This window comes from Choloepus didactylus, chromosome 7, assembly GCF_015220235.1.
Source record: "Choloepus didactylus isolate mChoDid1 chromosome 7, mChoDid1.pri, whole genome shotgun sequence".
Taxonomy (NCBI): Eukaryota; Metazoa; Chordata; class Mammalia; order Pilosa; family Megalonychidae; genus Choloepus; species Choloepus didactylus.
The window spans coordinates 104,649,679-104,671,920 of record NC_051313.1 but is presented as its reverse complement, the minus strand read 5'-3'; the positions used below and the strand labels follow the sequence as shown (position 1 = coordinate 104,671,920).

The following is a 22,242-nucleotide window of genomic DNA, read 5'->3' as shown; positions in this document are numbered from 1 at the left end:
CCCCTGCTGGCTGTCCTTAAAAACTTTTAACAACAAGGGCTACTTCTGAATGTTTTTTAATATTATATTTCTCCATATAATTCATATCACCTTTACTGTAAAAAAAAAAAAAATCCTTCCTGATTGGGATGCTAAAACTACCCTATTTCACTCTGGCCTATTATGGTATCTGGTGTTGTCTTTTAAAAAATAAATCAAGTCATTGACCTAAGTATTACATTTGAGAACAGGTAATTATGTAAGTTATAGGTGAAGAGAGAAAAATGGCATGAAAGATAAATAATTCTTGAAGCCCATCCCATTCACATATTGATCACCAAATTCAACTTGCAGTAAATGCCATTTAGTGGAATGACAGATCAAAGTTGTCCCCATTTAATTAATACCTAGACTGAAAAAGTTGTGCAGAAGAAACTTAAGCATAAAAATTCCTTTTTTTCTGGTACTTCGGACTGAAAAAAAATTTGGCTCATAGAGTACAATTTTTTTCAAATACAGTTTGATGGTCTATGGGGTAAAAGAACATAGTATGATAAAGAGCCTAGTGCCGAGAGCCTGTGTTTTTATCTAAGTCCTGCCATTCACCAATGTTCCCTGAACCCCTCATCTGCAAAATAAAAGGGAAGGGGTTGGACTGATGTATCTGTGGTGCCTCCCACACTCAAATTGTAAATTATGGCACTTTTCAGTTGTAAGGTAGATAGTGCACCTGGTTACTGACACAGCCAGGTTAAACAACCTGGCCCACTGATATATTCAAGTTTCTTTTATAAAGGGACACTTTTCATTATATATATTTAATAAACCAAATGCTGCCAAAGAAATAATGATCTAAACATGAACCTGCCTAACATGTTTTATGTACACACAATCCCGATGTTGCTGTAAGGAAAGGGACCACTAGCTGTTTTCTTCTTGGTGCTAACAACTTTGGTTTTGAAAGGACAGTGTGAAGCTTAGATTGTCAATAGAAAATGAAAAGAGAATCAACTGAACTAACATGTAATTCTGAACAGTTACTCAGTAGAAAAAAAATAATTTTATGCAAATACATGTGAGATTGAAATCTGTATGTCAAACAAAAATAATTATCCAAAAAAAAAAAAAAAATGAGGGAGAGTTAAAATATTCACAGGTAAACAGAAACTGAGAGAGTTTGTCAATAAGAGATCTGCCCTACAAGAATTACAAAAGGAAGTTCTACAGGTTGAAAAGAAAAGATAGGAGACAGTGGCTTGGAGCAGTGTGAAGAAATGAAGATTATCAGTAAGTGTAACTAAAGGAGTAAATGCAAGACCCAATAGTACTGTATCCTCAAAGTACAACTCTAATTTTTAATTCCTATAAGAGTCAGAATACAACTGAACAAGCAAAAGGCATATTTCCTGATAATGGACATGAAAAATATGAAGTGGTAAAGTTGGACAAAAACAACATGAGAGGAGAAACAGAAGGATATGGGAGCAGAGAACATGTATGCTATTAAAGCTAAGTTGGTATCTTTTCAACTTAGTGAGTTATAGAAGTAGGTTGTATAATAAAAACTCCAGGATAACCACAAAGGAAGTATTTTAAAAATATACAGAAAAGGATATGAGAAAGGGATCAATCAGATACAACACAAAAGATCAACTATATGGAAAAGGAGATTGCAATAAAGGAAAAGAGAGTCAAAAAAAAAAAAAAAAAGAAAGAAAAGACAACATGACATATAAAAACCAAAGGACAAAATGGCTGGGGTACTGCCTTTACAGTAATCACACTGTATGTTGATGGATTGAACTCCCCAATCAGAAGACACATATTGGCAGAATGGATAAAAAAGCATTGACCAAGGAGCTGCAATGGTGGCATAGAGAGGTGTAGAATTTATTTAGTCCTCTGAAACAACTAATAAACAACTAGCGACAACTAGTAAATAATCTAGAACAACTGCTGGGCCACAACCGTGACTGTTCACACATCATACACCAACCTGAATTGAGTGGAAAAGCTGAGACTGCAGCATAAAATTTGTAAGTAAAAACTGTGGAAACTCACCGGGACCCCTCTCCCCCCATGGCAGGCTAAGCTGCAGGACCTTGCTGTGGGAGAAACCAGCATTCCCAGAGGAAACAAATATAGCTCAGTTTAGCTCCAACTGGGGTTTTAATTAACAAATGTGGACTGCTGAACACAAGTTATGAACAGCAAACTACTTTGAGGTTGCTCCCAGTGGAGAGGAGGTGGAGCTGACAAAGACGAAAAAATTAATTAAAAAAGAAAAAAAAATTCAGAGACTCTTAGAGACTGACCTTAGAGAGCCAGGAAACACATGTGCCCTGGGAGGAGGAGCCCAGAAGACCAGGTGCTCTACCTGACCAACAGGCGAAATTGGGAGGCTGTGAACTGGCTGGGGAGGGGGCTTTCTTTCCCTTTTTCTCTCTCTCAACTTGAATGACTCAGTGGATCCTCAGCCATTTTCAGTTCACAGAGCTCTGACCCAGACAGGGGTGGAGCTGACAGAGTCAGAGAGACAAAGAAACTATTGAAATGCAGAAGATAGCTTCCTAGAGGGTGTATCTTCCCTAAGAGGAAGGAGGTGGGGCCCAGCTCAAGGGCCTGCCTTCCCCTCAGAACTCAGACCACAGGGCCTGGGAGAAAACATCAAACAGAAATAAACTAAGTTAAGAATTAAAGGGGCCACACTTCCTTACACCAGTTGGGAGCAACAGGCTGACAGGCGCCACCTGTTGTGCAGGTTAGGAAAAGCACAGCAGCTAGAGACCTCACAGGAAAGTCAACTTCTAAGACACACCCTCAGGGAGATTTGAAACTGAATATAACCCCATTCTGAGACCTGAACCAGTTCTGGTCTGGGAAAATCTGATTGGGGTAACTGGGGAAGCCAGATGCCTAGACAACAGAGGACTACAAATTACACCAGGAAAAACAAAGATATGACCCAGTCAAAGGAACAAATTTACACCTCAATCAAGATACAGTTGAGATATTGTTTCATTTTAATGAAACAGTCAATTAAAGATTTTCAAGGAAATATGCTAAATCAAATCAAAAACCAAATCAATGAGTTCAGGGAGGATATAGCAAAAGACATGAAGGATATAAAGAAAACACTAGGTAAACATAAGGTAGAAATCAAAAGTTTGAAAAAACTACCAGCAGAATCTGTGGAAATGAAAGGCAAAACACAAGAGATGAAAAACACAATGGAGACATACAACAGCAGAGTTCAAGAGTCAGAAGAAAACACTCAGGAACTGGAGAACAAGACACCTGATATCCTACACACAAAAGAAAAGATAGGAAAAGAATGGAAAAATGTGAGCAACTTCTCAGGGAATTGAATGACAATATGAAGCGCATGAATGTATGTGTCATGGTTATCTCAGGAGGAGAAGGAAAAAGGGGCAGAAGCAATAATAAAGGAAATAATCAATGAAAATTTCCCATCCCTTATGAAAGACATAAAATTACAGATCCAAGAAGCACAGTGTACCCCAAACAGAATAAATCTGAACAGACCTATGCCAAGACACTTAATAATCAGCTTATCAATTGTCAAAGACAAAAAGAGAATCTTGAAAGCAGCAAGAGAAAAGCGATCCATCACATACAAAGGAAGCTTGATAAGACTATGTGCACATTTCTCAGTGGAAACCATGGAGACAAGAAGGAAGTGGTGTTACATATTTAAGATACTGAAAGAGAAAAACTGGCAACCAAGAATCCTATATTCAGTGAAACTGTTTAAAATATTCTCTGACAAACAGACAATGAGAGATTTTGTGAACAAGATACCTGCTCTACAGGTAATACTAAAGGGAGCACTACAGCCAGATAGGAAAAAACAAGAGTGAGAGGTTTGGAACACAATTTTGGGTGATGGTAGCACAACAATGTAAGTACACTGAACAAAGATGACTGTGAGTATGGGTGAAAGAGGAAGGTTAGGAGCATGTGGGACACCAGAAGGAAAGAGAAAAGATAAACACTGGGACTGTATAACTCAGTGAAACCTAGGTGCTCAATGATTGTGATAAAATGTACAAATGTGCTTTTACATGAGGGAGAACAAATGAATGTCAACCTTGCAAGGTGCTAAAAATGGGGTGGGACTGAGGAAAAAATACATTCAATGCAAACTAGAGACTGTAGTTAACAGAAACATTGTATAATGCTTTCTTTAATGTAACAAAGGGAATATACCAAAGCTAAATGCCTATAAGAGAGGGACATAAGGGAGGGGTATGGGACCTTTGGCTTTGGTGATGTTGTCTGCCTCTTTTATTGTACTTTAGATTAATTCTGTATTTCCTTTTGTTACTTTTTAACTGCCACTTTTTTTATCTTTCTGTTTTCTTTTTCTTTTGTCTCTCTACCTTCTTTGACTCTTCCTCTTCCTTTGTGGAAGAAATGGAGATGTCCTTATATAAAAAAAATAAAAAGCATTGACCAACTATATACTGTTTACAATAGACTCACCATGAACCCAAAAACAGAAATAGGTTGAAAGTGAACAGTTTAAAAAAGATATTCCATGCAAATAGTAACCAAAAAAGAGCTGGGATAGCTATACTAATATAGTATATTTGTCTCTTATAACAGCTTTAGACTTTAAGTCAAAAGCTGTTATGAGAGACAAAGAAGGACACTATATATGAATAACAGGGGCAATCCATGAAGAAGAAATAACAATCATAAATATTTATGCACCTAACCACAGTGCCCCAAAATACATGAGACAAACAGTAGCAAAATTGAAGGGAGAAACAGACACCTCTACAATAGTAGTTGGAGACGTCAATACACCATTCCATCAATAAATAGAATATCTGGATAGAAGATCAATAAGGAAATAGAGAACTTGAATAATACAATCAATGAACTAGGCCTAAAAGACATACACAGAACATTTCATCCTAAACAGCAGGATATACATTCTTCTCAAGTGCACGTGGATCATTCTCCAGGATAGACCAGATGTTGAGTCACAAAAGTCTCAATAAATTTTAAAAGATTGAAAACATACAATGTATCTTCTCTGACCATAACGGAATGAAGCTGGAAATCAATAATAGGCAGAGAATTGGAAAATCCATAAACACATGGAATTAAATAACAAACTATTAAACAATCAGTGGGGCAAAGAATAAATTACAAGGGAAATCACTAAATATCTTTAGATGAATGAAAATGAAAAGACAACATATCAAAACTTATGAGATGCAGTGAAGGCAGTGCTGAGAGGGAAATCTATACCCCTAAACACTTATATTAAAAAAGAAGAAAGAGTTAAAATCAAAGACCTAACTGCACAACTGGAGGAACTAGAAAAAGAACATCAAACTAATCCTAAAGCAAGCAGAAGGAAAGAAATAACAAAGATTAGAGCAGAAATAAATGAAATTGAGAATAAAAAATATAGGGAGAATTAAAAACACAAAATTGGTACTTTGAAAACATCAATAAAATTGGAAAAACCTTTAGCTAGACTGTCAAAGAAAAAAGAAACAAGACACAGATAAAATCAGAAAGGAGAGGGACTTTACTACTGAATAGAAAGGATCATAAGAGGATACTAGGAACAACTGTATGCCAATAAATTAGAAAACTTACATGAAATGGACAAATTCCTAGAAACACACAAACAACCTATACCGATATTAGAAGAAATAGAACCTCAACAGACCAATTACAAGTAAAGAGATTGAACCAGTCATGAAAAACCTCCCAACAGGATTATCAGTTTAGTAGGCCAAGCCCTCGATCTTGAGGCTTGCCCTTATGAAGCTTGTTACTGCAAAGGAGAAGCTAAGCCTACTTATAATTGTGCCTAAGAGTCACCCCCAGAGAACCTCTTTGTTGCTCAGATGTGGCTGTCTCTCTAAGCCCACATGACAGGTGAACTCATTGCCTTCCCCCATACATTGGAATGACTCCCAGGGTTGTATATCTCCCTGGCAATGTGGGACATGACTTTCAAGGATGAGCCTGGACCAAGCATCATGGGATTGAGAAAGCCTTCTGGACCAAGAGGGGAAAGAGAAATGAAACAAAATAAAGTTTCAGTGGCTGAGAGATTTCAAATGGAGTTTAGAGGTCATTCTGGAAGTTATTCTTATGCATTATATAGATATCCCTCTGTAGTTTTTAGTGTATTAGACTAGCTAGAAAGAAATATCTGAAACTGTTGAACTGCAATCCAGTATCCTTGATTCTTGAAGATGATCATATAACTATGTAGCTTATATGGTGTGACCATGTGATTGTGAAAACCTTGTGGCTCACACTCCCTTTATCCAGTATATGGACAGATGAGTATAAAAATGGGGACAAAAATAAAATGAATAATGGGGCAGGGGGAGAGGGAAGAAGGGACTGAGATGTTGTGGGTGTTTTTTTACTATTCTTATTTTTTTTTTATTTTTATTTTTTGGAGTAATGAAAATGTTCAAAAATTGATTGTGGTAGTGAATGCACAACTGTATGGTGACACTATGAGCAATGATTGTATGGTATGTGACTGTATCTCAATAAGATTGCATAAAAAATTTTAAAAAACCAACAAACTTCCCAAAAAAGAAAAGCCCAGGACCACATGGCTTTGCAGGTGAATTAAACCAATCATTCCATGAAGAATTAATACCAATCCTGCTCAAATTCTTCCAAAAAAATTTGAGGAGGAGGGAACACTATCTAATTCATTCTATGAGGCAATCATCACCCTAAAACCAAGGCCAGATAAAGATTATACCAGAAAAGAAAATTGCTCTTATGAATATATATGCAAAAATCTTCAACAAAATACTTGCAAACTGAACCCAACAGCACATTAAAAGAATTATATGCCATGATCAAGTGGGTTTTATCCTAAGTATGCAAGGAAGCTTCAACATAAGAAAATCAATTTATGTAATACACCACATTTTAACTGACACAGAAAAGGCATTTAACAAAATCCAGCATCCTTTCTTGATAAAAACAATTCGAAAAATAGGAATAGAAAGGACCTTCCTCAATATAATAAAGGGCATGTATGAAAAACCCACAGCTAACATCATACTCAATGGTGAAAGACTGAAAGCTTTTCCTATAAGAACTGGAACAAGACAAGGATGCCCACTGTCACCACTGTTATTCAACATTGTTCTGGAAGTTCAAGCCAGAGCAGTTCAGTAAGAAAAAGAAATAAAAGGCATCCAAATGGGAAAGGTAGAAGTAAAACTTCCACTATTTGCAGATGCCATGATCCTATATATAGAAAGTCCCAAAATATCAACCACAAAGCTACTAGAGCTAATAAATTTAGCAAAGTGGTGGGGTACAAGATCAACATGCAAAAATCAGTTGTTTTTTCATTCACTAGTAATGAGCAATCTGAAGAAGAAATCAAGAAAACAAATTCCATATTTGATAGCAACTGAAAGAATCAAGTATCTCGGAAAAAATTTAACCAAGGATGTAAAGGACCTGTACACAGAAAACCACAAAACATTTCTAAAAGAAATCAAAGAAGACCTAAATAAATGGAAGGACATTCCATGTACATGAATTGGAAGACTAAAAATATTATCAAATATTATTAAGAAGTCAATTCTACCCAAAATGATTTACAGATTCAGTGCAACCGCAATCAATATTCCAATGACATACTGTGCCAATTTGGATGTATTATGTCCCCCAAAATGCTATGTTCTGTGATGCAATTTTGTGGGGGCAGATGTATTTAGTCTTGATTAGGTTGGAACCTTTGGATTGGGTCGTTTCCATGGAGATGTGACCCACCCAACTGTAAGTAATAACTCTGACTGGATTATTTCCATGGAGGCATGGCTCTGCCCATTCAGCGTGGGTCTTAATTAAATCACTGGAGCCCTATAAGAGCTCACACAGAAGGATCTCAGTGCTGTAGCCAAGAAAGACATTTTGGAGATGGCCATTGAAAGCAGACTTTTGCTGACACTTTGCTCCACAAAAGCTAAGAGAGGATGAAACACCCCAAGAGCAACATTTTGAAGAATGGAGATGAGAGAGGAGCTAGTACACAACCCAGGACCAGCAGATACCAGCCACATGAATTCCCAGCTAATAGAGATTTTCCAATGCCACTGGCCTTCCTTTGGTGAAGGTATACTCATGTTGATGCCTTAATTTGGACATTTTTATTGCCTTCACACTGTAAATGTGTAGCCAAATAAACTTCCTTTATAAAAGCCAATCCATTTCTGGTATTTTGCAAAATGGCAGCATTAGCAAACCAGAACATATACTTTGCAGAAATGGAAAAGTCATTTGTCAAATATATTTGGAGGGGTAAGGAGCCCTGAATAACCAAAAACATCTTGAAAAAGGAAAAGGAAGCCAAGGACTCCTGCTTTCTGACATTAAAGCATTTTACAAAGCTACAGTGGTCAAAACAGTTTTGTACTGGCACAATGATAGATCTATTTACCAATGGAATAGAATTCAGAGTTCAGAAATAGACCCTCACATCTATGGTCAGTTGATGTTTGGCAAGGCTGCCAAGTCCACTCAATTGAGAAAGAATGATCTCTTCAGCAAATGGTACTAGGAGAATTGGATACATATATGCAAAAGAATGAAGGAGGACCCCATCTCATACCATATAAAAAATTAACTGAAAATGGATCAAAGAACTAAATATAAGAACAAGGACTATAAAACCCCTAGAAGAAAATGTAGGGAAGCATCTTCAGAATCTTTTGTAGAGCAAAGGTTCTTAGTCTTTCCACCCAAAGCACAAGCAATGAAAGAAAAAATAGATAAATGGGGCCTCCTCAAAATTAAAAACTTTTATGCATCAAAGGACTTTGTCAAGAAAGTGAACTGAAAACCTATTCAATGGGAGAAAATATTTGGGAACCACATATCTGATAAGGGTTTAATATCCAGATTATATAAAGAACCCTTCAACTCAACAATAAAAAGAAAAACAACTCAATTAAAAAATGGGCAAAAGATGTGAAAAGACATTTCTCTAAAGAAGCTATACAAATGGCTAAAAAGCACATGAGAAGATGCTCAAAAGATAGCTGTTAGGGAAATGCAAATCAAAACCACAATGATATCATTTCATACCCACTTGAATGGCTACTATTTAAAAAACAGAAAACTACAGGTATTGGAGAGAATGTAGAGAAATAGGAACACTCAGATATTGCCGGTAGGAATGTAAAATTATGCAACTGCTCTGGAAGACACTTTGGCAGTTCCTTGGGAAGCTAAGCATAGAATTACCACATAGCCCAGCAATCCTGCTACTAGGTATATACCAGAAGAACTGAAAGCAGATACTTGAATAGATAATTTGCATACCAATGTTCATAGTGACGTTGTTCACAACTGCCAAAGGATGGAAGCAACCCAAGTGCCCATCAACCAATGAATGGATAAACAAGATGTGGTATATGCATACAATGGAATATTATTAGACCATAAAAAAGAATGAAATCCTGATGCATGCAACAGCATGGATGAACCTGGAAGACATTATGCTGAGTGAAATAAGCCAGATACAAAAGGACAAATATTGTATGATCTCACTGATACAAACTATTATAATAAGCAGACTCACAGAGTCAGAATATAGCATATAGGTTACCAGGGGATAGACAGGGGTAGAGAATGGGAAGTTGATGCTTTATTTGTACACAATTTCCATTTAGTTTGACTGTAAAGGTGTGGAAATAGATGGTGGTGATCGTAGCACACTACTGAGTGTGCATTTAGCAGCGCTGAATTATATATGTGAATGTGGTTAAAAGGGGAAACTTTAGGTCATATGTACCAATAGAATAAAAATTAAAAGCTAAAACATAGGACTGTATAACACAGTGAACCCTATAGTTAATAGTACAACACTAATATAAGGTGTAGTATAAGGGGAAAAAATAAAACTAATGTAAACTAGGGATGATAGTTAATAATATTATTTTAATAATCTTTCTTCAATTGTAATAAAGGTGCCACACTAACGCAAAGTGTCAATGACAGGGGAGTATATGGGAATGCTATATTTTTTGCATGCTTTTTCTGTAAACCTACAACTTCTCTTAATTAAAAAAATTAATATTAAAAAAACAACAAAATGGGGGGGAGCTGATGGTTTGGATATGGGATGTGAGAAAAATAGAAGAATTAAGTACAACACCCAGTTTTTTGCCTAAGCAGCTGGCAAGATGATGATGCCACTTTCTGAGATAAGGAAGGAGTAGTAAGTTTGCTGAGAAAAAAGTCAAGAGCTTGATTCTGGACATATTAAATTGAGGGATCTATTGAGCTTTTGAGTGGAGATACCAAATAGGTAGTGGATATGCAAGTGTGAATTTCAGGGGATAGGTCTGAGATAGAGAGACAAATTTAGGAGGTATCAGCATGTAGAGGACATTAAAACCACAAGCTTGGATGAGAGCATCAAGGGAATGAGTATAGATAGGGAAGAGAGGGCCCAAGCACTGCTACTGCCAATGCCTTCAAAAAGCCAGATTAGAGAACGTGTTTCACTGGAAATGATCTCTAAGATGGTTTAGTCTGAGGTCCTCATTTGCAATTAAGTCATCTGTGTTCCAAAGAGATGAAATGACTTGACCAAGGCCACACAGCTAATGTTTCTCATGTTAACACAAGAACCCCAGGCTTCTTATTCCGAGTCCATTAAATCATGCAGCTTCAATTGCCTAGAGAGTGAAGGATTCAAAACGTGCCAGAAGAAAGAGGAAAATTGGGGCATATTCCAACTTACTCCCTGGAAGCCATCACTTCCCTCGGTGATAGTGAAGAAAGAAATGAGCCAGAACACGCCAACCTTCATCTTCAGCATTCCATCTCTTGGTCCCTGGACTGGGCACAAAGAGCTGGGTTCATAGCCTGTGACTAGACAAGCAGTTTAACATGTAAGGCTGAGGCACAGAAGCAAGTAATTGAAGCCAAAATCTAAGAATATATGCAGTGGTAAGGCCTAACCGAGCTGGCAGAAGTCTTGAGTGTTTGGTCATCTTTCCACTTCACATAGCCTGAGACACCACTACTCCGCATTACTTGCAGAAGGTAGTAATTTTTTGTGTCTTTGCAAGCTTCCTAGAAAATTGTTCTGTTGCCATCTTCTAGGTGATCAAATTTGACTAAAAACAGGCTATTTTTAAATCATGACTTGCTTAACTTTGCAATTACTTGCAATTAACTTTGTGCCTTTTAAACTTTACTGAGGTTTCTTATATCTCAGTAAAGACAAAATAAAGCATTAAAATCACAAAGGACCCATAGAATCATTACTATGAAAATAGAATTTCAATGTTTAAGCATAGAAATAATAATGAAACAATCCAGTAAATTTTCTTCTTAATAGTTGATGTAATTAGAAATAAATTGCCCTCCAGTTTACAGTTATGTCAGAATAATTTGTGCAAAATTCAGCATATAGTCATGATCACAAAATTAATCATTTATATACACAGGTTACTTAATGTCAAATAAAAACCAGGATGAGATAGACCCGTTCTAATACAGTAGCCACTAGCCACATGTGGCCCTTTAGATTTAAATTTTAATTAAAATAAACTAAAATTTAAAATTCTGTTTTTGCATCACATTAAGTCACATTTCAAGTGCTCCCAAACCACATGGGACTAGTGGCTGCTATATTAGTGCAGGTACAGAATGCTTCGCATTGATAGAACAGGAAGGAATATTTCCTTCTGGCCTCTCAAAGTTTCTTTTACATCTACATGTAAAACTATGATTCCCAAACACAATAACCCACCGTCAGAACAAGCAGCTTTAATCAGCGGTACAGAGAATGCAGAGTTGGGGTCTCTCTTCCTGGGTGGACTTTAAAAACTTCATGAAAACATGGCCATCACTGCCAAAGCTGCCCCATACTGTACTCTCTGACCTAAAAGAGAAAAGGCATTCGAGATGGGGTAGTGGAAACCACAGTCATGTCCTACATTTAAACAGAAACCCTTTCTAAGGCTTTCTAGGGAAACACTGGGAAACAGGCAATGTGACAAACACAACTTTTGCATTTACCTTCTCCCCTTAGCTGAACAGTCTTGTCCCTCTACTGGCTGAGGAGTCCTCTGAAATCTATTGCTTTAAGCTTCTCTAGGCAGCAGCCTGCGCTCTGGGTCATTCTAGATCTCACTTCCCTTCAACCAAAATTTATGAGTCCCGTTCCCTCTGGACTGTGCTTTCTGCTTTACAAAAGTGAATAGATATTTGACTCTAGAGTGGTATTTTTCAAACTTTTCTGACCTGGTTCTATAGGGAGAAACTTATAACAAGAATATATATATATTTGTAACCAACTGAACTGTTTCATGAAACAGGACTTAATTCTTTCTCTGAGAGATGCCCTTGGATATTTTCTATTCATTTTATTTTGTTTTGTTTTTATTTGCCAATAGTTATGACCCACTAAATTGATTTCACAACAACTTCATGGAGCACAGTTCATACTGCAGAGGGAGCTTGTGCTCTTTCCATCCCCTTTTCCACTTTTTTCCCACTTCCAGGGAAGATTTTTTTCATTTGAATTGGGACATGGTTTGTAGTGGTGGAGTTTCCAAAGCGATTAACTGTCTTGGTACATGTGGGTGTGGTCTGTCCTTTCTCTTTGTCCCAGGGCCTGCTCCAAAAGGGAGGAAGCCAGGTGTGTTCTCCCTCCCCCTCCCCCTCCCCTTCCTCTCCCCTTCAACCCCCCACATCCTCTCCCCCTCCCCCTCCCCCTCTCTCCAGAAGGCCTGGGTGGCCTTCTACAAAACTAGCTCTGGGCATGTAAGGAAAGAAGAGACCCTCTCTCATACCCTTGGTCTCTTTAATTCCCTCTTCCGCCTCACTGGAGGGTGTATTCTGGGCTGTCTTCTTGTACTTATTGGAAATGGTAAATTCTAACTTTCAGCCATGGATTCAGATCAGTGATTCCCAATCATTGATCTGTAGGCCAATCAAGAATAACTGGACTTTAGAGAAAGAAGGAGAACGAGAAGGAGGGGAGGGAGGAAAGAAAACATTTAGGTGCTCATTAGAAAATATAGGTGCCGCCACCTCATCCTAAACCTACTGAGTCTTGGACAGGTCGGGCCCAGCCTTGGGTATTGAAGCTACCCAGGGTGATACTGGTGTGCAGTCGGCTTGGAGAGCTGTTGTTCTAGGCTGTCTCAAGGATGGAAAAAAGTCTGCAGCTAGCCTAGTCCTGTGATTGGAATCCTGCTCTGGAGTTTGGGACCAAAGTTCAAACTAAGTATATTTTTTTCTTTGCTTCCTTGGTGCATACAGCTCCCTCTGGGATGAAGTTGGAAGATTTAAAAATGAAAATCCAGGACACTCAGTTGAATTTGAATTTCAGATAAACAGAGAATAATTTTTTAGCATAAGACCATCCCAAGCAATAATTCAGACCTTGTTCATTATCCCAGAGTCATTCACTGTTCATCTGAAGTTCAAATTTAACAGGGAGTCTTGTATTTGACAACTAGTCAAAGGTGGGAAAATGGTATCCTGAAGTGCACAGGTCAAAATAGCCTCTATGGTTTTACTACCTAAGGTTCAGGTCCTGGCTTTGACATTTACCATCTAGTTGCCCTTTGCTATTTTCTTAGGCCTTCGATGCCTCAATCTATTCATCTATAAAATAAGGGATAATAATGCTTAGTTCATAGGCTCTTATGAAGATTACATGAGTATTGCATATAAAGTGCCCAGAACAGTACCTGACAGGTAGTAAGCCTCAGTTATTGTTAGATACTAGCATTTCAATCTCAACGCCAGTTTTTATAGTTTCTTATTGGGTTGTGTCAGGATTGAATGCTAAGTCTGATTCAAATCGACGAGTCAAATAAAGGATGCTCCTGTGTTGCTGGCCACCACTGTGTCAATGAAGGGATCCCTCCCTCAAGGTAATGAAAATACATTTTCATGATGACTGAATTATCTGACTCAAGATGGATGTCAGGGAAATAGTAAATCTCACTTAATTTTGCCTTCAGTAGAGGCAAGCCATGTAGTATTTTTAGCACTTCCCTTCCAAGCCACAAGAGTTCTAATTATTAAAAAATTTTCAGAACTCACGGGTCCTTGCCACAGATGAGGAGCTGCTGTTGTCATCAGGGTACGGCATGTTTACATCACACTTCCCTCTGCAGCAGCTGGGGGCTGGCCATGCCTGAACCGCAGCTGCCTTGGCACCAGCTCACCTGAGGACACTTGGTAGGGGTGGAGCCTCCCTCACTTCTTGAATTCATTCAAGAGAATTCATTCCCGGTAATCCCCATCCTTTGGTTTACAGGGAATAATCAGAATTTGCTATTATGCCTGTAGAGACGGCTGTCCATTGTCTTCCTGTTCTTCCAGTTATGTATTTATGGCCTCCAAATATCATTTATTTATGTCAACAGCTGTCTCCTTATCAATCTCACACCTACACTTTCCAATATTTTTAGCAACAGTCTAATGGTAGGCACAACTGAACTCTCAGGCTGCTTTCCTGGCATCAATATTTATGGGATTATGTTGCTTCCTGTATAAATAGAAGAATATCCAGTAGAGTTGTCTCCCTCTTCTCTGTCTCAGACTCACAAGCATGTACAAACACACACACACACACACACACACACACACACACACACACATACGCACAAACACACATGTTTATGGAAAGGGCATGTCTCCACATAGGATCTAAAAGAAACAATGATTCAAAGAGAATTAGGCAGAGGCCTGGAAAACATTGCTTTTATTTTGCCTCTCATTTTTATACGTTTTGAAACTTTTATAAGTTTATAAGTTTTTTGTAACCGTTTTCATCAGGATCTACCTTTGTATATGAATCCTGGGGCCACTTACCATTAAGAAATGTTTCCTTGAATTTCTATTTATGGGCAGATAAAGTAGAGAAGGCAAATGGAAAGGTAGATGGGAAGGCAGAAAAGATAAGCAATTCCACATCCATAAAAATGTTTGGAGGTTTTGGTAGGATGATAATTTAAAGCTATTAAATGTGTGTGTTCACAGTAAAATTTTAAGCATACATTTTATATTTTATCATGCTTAACATGTTTTAATGATTTATAAATATAGTGGGAAGAGACCTGTATGAATTAAACCCTGACTCCAGATTTGTCCTTAGGTTGTGCAAGTTAAAGCACTCTTTAGACTTCTCTTTCTCCTCTAAAATGAGGTAAAATAAGGTGATTGCATATCCATTCACATGCAAATCCAATGATTACATGCTCATTTCCCACTTTCTATTTATAAATATTTAATTTGTTTATCTTTTCGCTAGCATCTACCAGTCATCAAAACTCAGATCAGAGAGATTCAGAAATTTTACTGCTGTTTATTCTTGTTTTCTCCTCAAACTGGTTATCATAATTCTCAAATATCTTTTGAGATGGACTGATAGCCTTGGGTGGAAAATAGAGGTCAAATTTTTAAGAATTCTAGAATTCTAAAACTGGAAGAGACAAGAAAAATAAGCCCATCTTCCATCAGGGCCACTTTACCTATCTGCTAAACTTTAATTTTTCCAACCACTGTATAGTGAGAGCCTACAATTTCCCAGGCATTGTGCCAGGAGCTGGCTGTTAACACAGTGGTGCAGGGCTTTCATGCATCATAGCTCTAAACATTAAGAGAAACTCTAAACAGTGGTACAGACACACTTTTGAAAACAACTGCAGGATTGCTAGTAGTCTTTGTTCCAGAGTCCTTATTTAAACTCTCCTACATTTGTTCAATGGATCTCCCTTTGGAGTTCAGTTTGATATCTTACCTCTTAGTCTGGTCTTTTTTGATCCAAAAATTGGAATAAGCTTTTTGCAAGTCTGTGTGTCCTTTGCACACAGAGGAGGGGTGAGATCAAGTCTCACCTCAAGAGCATTTCTACTGCTGCTTGTACTTTCAGCCTAACTCAACTGTCTGCTCCTCCCTGACAAGGATTCTACTTTTCCATCTGTTTAGTCAGTGTGTTTGATATCTTAGAAGAGCTTCATCTAGGATGAATTTCCGTTCTCAGCTCATGGCCCAATGCTTGTTCTGGTGTCCCAGTAGAGTTCATTCCCCCATAGAAGACATGTCCAGCTCAACTCGGCTGTAAAAAGCCTGACTGCAAGACTCATGGATTGGCTCCATTCCAAACCATTGAAACTGAAGATTCTCTGTTGTCACTTGTGTTTCTGTAGAGCTGAGTTACCACCAAGCCCTTAAAGGATGATTCATGGCATTCCAGAGAAGGTGCCAAGCCCTTTCTTCTAGGCAAGACTTCAGCTTGGAAACAGGGACCCAGCCTTCCTGGAATCCCCAAGTCTGGCTTATTTCCCACTTGACTTTGTTTAATCAGAATGGGTAAAGCCCAGAAAAACTGAGCTTCCTCTTAGATTGTTTGCTTGAAAAACGTACAGGAATGGCAGTTAGAGAGATGATCATTATATAATAAGATGAAATAAGAATAATTCTTTCTAATTTACAAAGTGTTTTCATATATCTCAATTTGATTATTTTGGCAATCTTATAAATTAAGTGGGAATTCTTTCCATTTCACAGTTGCAGAAATGAAAAGGGTAGACTTGAATTCTAAATAAAAATAATGTATCAATTATTTCTCTAAATTTCTCTCCCCAAAGAATCTAATATTTTCTTCAGTCTATGGGCCAGTGAGTTTTATTGCTTGGGGCATGATTTTAATACAGTCATGATTGTTAATATGATCTCCATCTTAGATCCTTACAAATAAGCTTCTTTGGTTCAGGAGAAAGAATATGTTTCAAAACTATCTACCTTGCAAATGTGTCTTGGAGTCTAGGAATACTCAGATGTTTAAGGATGAAAAACACAAATCACTAGGCCTGCTGCGAAGAACCTACAGAATAGCCTTTGTCCATGGATTCTTCATTGGTGAATGGTCAGATTAAAGATGTTAGAAATCCTCTGGGGTGATCTATTTTTAAGTAAGGATAAAACAAATATACAACTTCTTGGTCAGTGCTTATATGGATAAGACTTGTTTCCAAAATCACCAACACGTTAAATTTCCCTACATACATTAACAGCATTTTCATCATAATTTCCTAAAGGGTAAAAGCAAATTTCAATCATGTCCCCCAAATAATTCATTTATAAATAGAACCAGTGGCCTGGCTTTCCATCTATCCTGAAAATGTCACACCAGTCAAAAATCTTCAATGATTCCTTTCTGTGTATAGAATGGAGAACAAGCTCTTTATCATGGCATTTTGGACTCCCCAAATCTGCCCACAGACTTTCCTACTGTTAAGCTTCCACTCTTGCATCCCTAACTCCAAGCAAAACAGAATTTTTCTAGGGTTGAGCAGAAGTGCTGCTTCACATGGTTTATACAATTTGAAATTGCCCTCAAATTTGTTCTAGTTCCACCCTCGACAGGCTGTGAAATGCCTGTTTCATTGCACTCTCCCCAACATCTTTTTAATGTTTGCCAAACTGATAAGCAAATTTTTTTATCTTACCGTTTTAATTTTCATGTAAAATTAAGCATTTTTTCAGATGTTTATTGGCCTTTTTTTTTTTTTTTTCTGGCTTGACTATTTAAGTCATTGCTCCTTGTCTTTCTGTTGGGATGTTCATCTTTTTGAGAACTCCTTCCTAAGAGCTCTTTACATAGCATGGATATTAGCTCTTTGTAACATTTGTTAAAATATTTGTTCATGGTTTGTCTTTGGTCTTTTAATATTTTATTGACATCTGTCAGTTTTTTCCATGGTAGGTTTTAACCTTGGGATCATGCTAAGAATTTTTTTTCCATAAAAAGTTTGTGAAAATAGTCTCCTATATTTTCTTCTAATACATTTCTGGGTTTTTATTTTTAGTACACTTAAAACTTGAATACTTCTGGAATTATTTTAGGTTTTTGTGTGAAATTGGGGTTTGCTTCCATTTTTCTCCAAATGAATAACCAGTTGTCCCAAATACATTAATAACTAAATCATTTTTTATCAAGGCCAAATTGATTTTAAAGGCCACTTTTCCATACAATAAAATTCTGGCAAATATTTTTTCAAATTCTACCACTATATGTGTTTTTTTTTTTTTTTTACCAATTACTTACTTAATTAGTATCTTGGTTAACAACATAGAATTAATCATTAAGTGTCATCTCAGACTCAATTACCCTGATTCTCTAAGAGATTAAACAGAGAAGTCTCCATCCAGAGTCAGCCTAAATTATAAATACAAGTATAAAAGGCTGTCCTGGAAAATATAATCTGCTTTATACAAACTCTCTTTGCCCAAAACTTGGCAGGTGTGAATCTGTTCCATTGTGACAAGCTGTACTGACACCACAAATTTATAGTAAATGCCTGCTTGTCCCCAAACAATAAAGGAACTCTTATGATCAGATTTTATTTCATTTTATTTGAAAGAGTCAAATGATAAGGAAATTCTCTTAAAGACATTAAAGTCTTAAAGAATTTACTTTAAGCAAATTTACATCTATTTAAAAACAATAACAAAACACAAAAACTAGAGTTGCCAAGGTTTGTGTACCTTGGCATTAAAAACTGACGTTTGCACTGAGGATCCAGAGATACTATGAGGACTTGATAACCTCATCAATGAAACTTAACCATATTTTGCAGTTTTAGAGCTGCCCACCTCATTGCAGATCACCTCTGCATTTTATATATTCAACTACCTGCAGCCCTGGGAATTTAGTACATCTATAACCTCTGTGAAATGCCAGGGCATTTTCATTCTTCTATTATTAAATTCTTATGGATTTTCATTCTGGAACAAAGACGCAAAATGCCAGAGCCAAGGTCCCCTTCAGCCTTTGAACAGGGACCTCTTTGAGATTTTCTTTGGCTAGAGGGGGAGCATAAAAGGACCTCTCTTCTCCTCCGGTTTTGTGTGCTGCAGTTGTGGAATTCAAGGAGGCCAAAACCAGCTATGCATGTAAAGGAATATCTTCAGGCCATGATGCTATAGACCTTTTACACTTTCCTTCCAGATTTCTAAATGATTTTCACAGGTAAAACCATGTATCTATCTGGCCAAGAACTACGAAGATGTTGGCATTGCATGAGCATTTCTCAGTTCAACAAACACAATCTGGGAGAAACCCCATGATAAATTTGGGAACAGGATTTCCCCTTCTCTGTAGCTATGGATTTTTCCTGCCAAAGAACATTAAAAGGAGAACTAGGCGGAATTGAAGGCAGGAACTCAAACAGATACTTACACACCAGTGTTCACAGAAGCGTTATTCACAATTGCCAAAAGGTAGAAGCAACCCAAGTGTCCATCAACAGATGAACAGGTAAACAAAATGTGGTATATCTACACAATGGAATATTATTCAGCTTTATGTAAAAAAAAATGAAAACCTTGAGGACATCATGTTCAGCAAAATAAGCCAGACACAAAAAGACAAATATTGTATGATTGCACTTATATGAAATATTTAGAATAAGCAAATCCACTAAGACAAAGAGAAAATTACAGGTAGCTGGAGATAGAGACTGACGAGAAGAGGGAATTATTGCTTAATAGGTACAGAGTTTCTGCCTGAGGTGATGAAAAAGTTTGGGTAAAATATGCTGGTGATGATAGTGCAACATTGTGAATGTAGTTAATATCACTGAATTATACACATGAAAGTGATTAAAGTGAGAAAATTTGAGTTGTAGATATGTTACCACAATAAAATATTGAGAGAGAGAGAGAGAGAGAGAGAAACCAGGCAGATTATTTTGAAAGTTGCAAATACATACATTTAGATTTAGTGGATTATATGGAACAAGGTTTCATAAAAGGTGTCCTTAAGCAAAACTGAACTCAGTGAAAATTGTCCTAAGGATGCCAATCCTCCAATTTAATGACACATGTCCCTATTGCTGCCACTGCCCTTAGATACCCAGCACCTCTTGCTTCTTCCGGTTTCCACTTGCTCCCCACAAAGGCATGAAAATCAGTCACTTAGACCTCAGTGTGAATGAATGTGCTCATTTATTTTTTTCTAGAAAGGTATTCACATTCCTCTAATTGTGGGGTGAAGGACATCAGAGGGCAGATGGACGGAAAAGTAAGGTGCCACCCTTGTCCCCGGTGCAGTAAGGGATAGACACTGCAATGATGATAGCAGTGCAGAAAACTCTCTCCTTTTTAAGAAATTAAAGAAGTTTCCTGTCTTTTTGGAAAAGCAAGGCATGCGTGCCTACGAGGCCTGTCAGCAGCAATTCATGTTAGCTTGCAGTTGTGCCCAAAGTGGGAATGTTTGCAAGTTGAGCATCTAAGACTTGCCATGCATACATTCCCATCTTATTGCTTTTTGCTACCATTTACAAATTAAGTAACTGGGGTGAGAAAAACTAAATAATTTTCTTAAGCTCATACTATTTGTCAATGGTTGAATAAAGTCTTATGTGGCCATTATTATAAGATTAATTTTTTCTAATTTTGATTATGGCCAGATAATTAGTAGTATTTTTTGTGGATAAAAAAAGAACATAAAAAAGGCTTGTGCTAATAATCTGATAAATTATATTTTGTCATTCTCTCCTCTATCTGTAATCTCCAGCCTATTATGAAGATTATCGGGTTAGGCCAGTGGTTAACATCATGGAAAAGACAATGTCATAGGCTTCTCCATGCCCCTCCCACTTCAGTTTTCTTTCTATACCTCCTTCAGTATCTTTCCATCCATCAGTCTGCCCCATGTTTGGATTAGGCAGGATGTCAGGTTTGCATAAATGATTCACATGAAAAAGAAGAAAAGAGGAAAGAAAAATAACTAATTTTCAAGGCCTGTCAGTCAGAAAATAGAGTGTGTCACCTTATATTTATTTGGGAAGGGGTCAAGGAAAGAAGGTGCTAGGGTTACTTTTTTGGGATTTTTTTGGAGTCCAAGGAGGGAGTCAAATTGGGAAATAAACTAATTAATTAAAATTAATTAATTAAAATCAATTAGTGAAACTAATTAATTCTAAAGTGAAAATAAACTTAATCCTCTCAATTTTTAGTTTAAGAGATTGCTAAGGCTAGCATATTACTGATTGGGGGAAGCATGAGATCAATATTTTTAGCTTGTCTTTGTTCCAGTCAGTCTATCCTACAGACACACCAAAAGAACAGGAGACGCTGTGTCATGACAGGTAGAGAGGAGAAAGGTGTACTTTGAGTCAGAAAACCTGGAGTGTGAGACTCAGTAAATCACCTCTAGTCACACAGGTCCCAAGGGGCTGAGCCATGTTGTTTCTGCTCATTACTTTTTCCAATCACTGTCCCTTTCTTTATCTTACTTCAGGAAATTAGATATCAAAATCAAAATTTCCCCATGGAGAGAAGAATAATCTCAGATTAACACGTAGTGCTGGTCATAGTAACAGGTTCTTAGGAATCAAACCACAGCAATTGGGCTTACCTGACAATCCCTCTCTTCACACCACAGTGCAAGGGCAACCTTCCTCCAGTGTAATTCTGGCTCAATCACTTCTATGCTGTTTGGAAAACCATAATTTCTGAACCTCAGCAGCTCGCTGGCACACACACAGGTCCACTGATTCACCAGCACTCCTGGTGCACTGTGCTGCCCTTGCAAGCCGACGAGACCAGGACACACCCCCTTCAAGAAGGAAAAGAGAAATACTTTTCTGCTAACTCTCTCCCTTCCCCTTTGAGTCCATATCAGGTCTGGTAAAAGGAAGAATTCAGAGTCTAAATCTTACTGATTCTCCCGGCAGACATAGATGGGGTTCTAAAATCACAGAAGGAAAGTGCTCTAGGGGAACACAAAACACTTCTATCCTAGATCAGTTTAGTAGAAAATATCACTCCTTAAAATCTCCTTCTGTCCAGCCTCTGGACATTGGGCCATACTCCATTAAGCTGAAGGAATGCAGCCCTCTGTGTGTAATTCCAATAGGGGGTGGTGGGTAATTCCAGTCGGGTGGGAGTACGGGTGGATATTATTTTTCCTCTACCAACTTCCTCACTCAAAGATGAATCGTTAACTTGCAACTTGCCCAGACAAAGGAACCTCTGACTTCTGGGTGGGGTGGGGTGTGATGGGGGCCAGCAAAAGAGAGCAATAGTACATGTATGCTGAGGGTGAATGGAATCAGTACATGCTTTGTCCTTAGAAAACCCAGAGTTAAACCTGATTAACTTCTTTAATACAGCTTTTTCTCCCCTTTCTAAGAAGTCACCCAATTCAAAAACTGTGAATGGTCAAGTTTCATCATGTCT

General features: G+C 37.6%; 1 protein-coding gene across 3 annotated transcripts in view; it reads right to left on the bottom strand.

Moving 5' to 3' along the window:
* ADGRF1 (adhesion G protein-coupled receptor F1) overlaps positions 1–21,853 on the bottom strand; it is a 48,947-nt gene extending 27,094 nt beyond the window's left edge. For all 3 annotated transcript variants that reach the window (XR_005218074.1, XM_037844486.1, XM_037844487.1), the window contains exons 1-4: positions 21,723–21,853; positions 21,419–21,619; positions 11,783–11,914; positions 10,766–10,896 (exon numbers count right to left, since the gene is read on the bottom strand). Coding sequence is in view for 2 of the 3 variants with exons in the window: in XM_037844486.1 (XP_037700414.1) it covers positions 10,766–10,843 (78 nt within the window). In the remaining variant the exon portion in view is untranslated. The remainder of the gene's footprint in view (positions 1–10,765; positions 10,897–11,782; positions 11,915–21,418; positions 21,620–21,722) is intronic.
* Between the last annotated feature and the right edge of the window lie 389 nt (positions 21,854–22,242).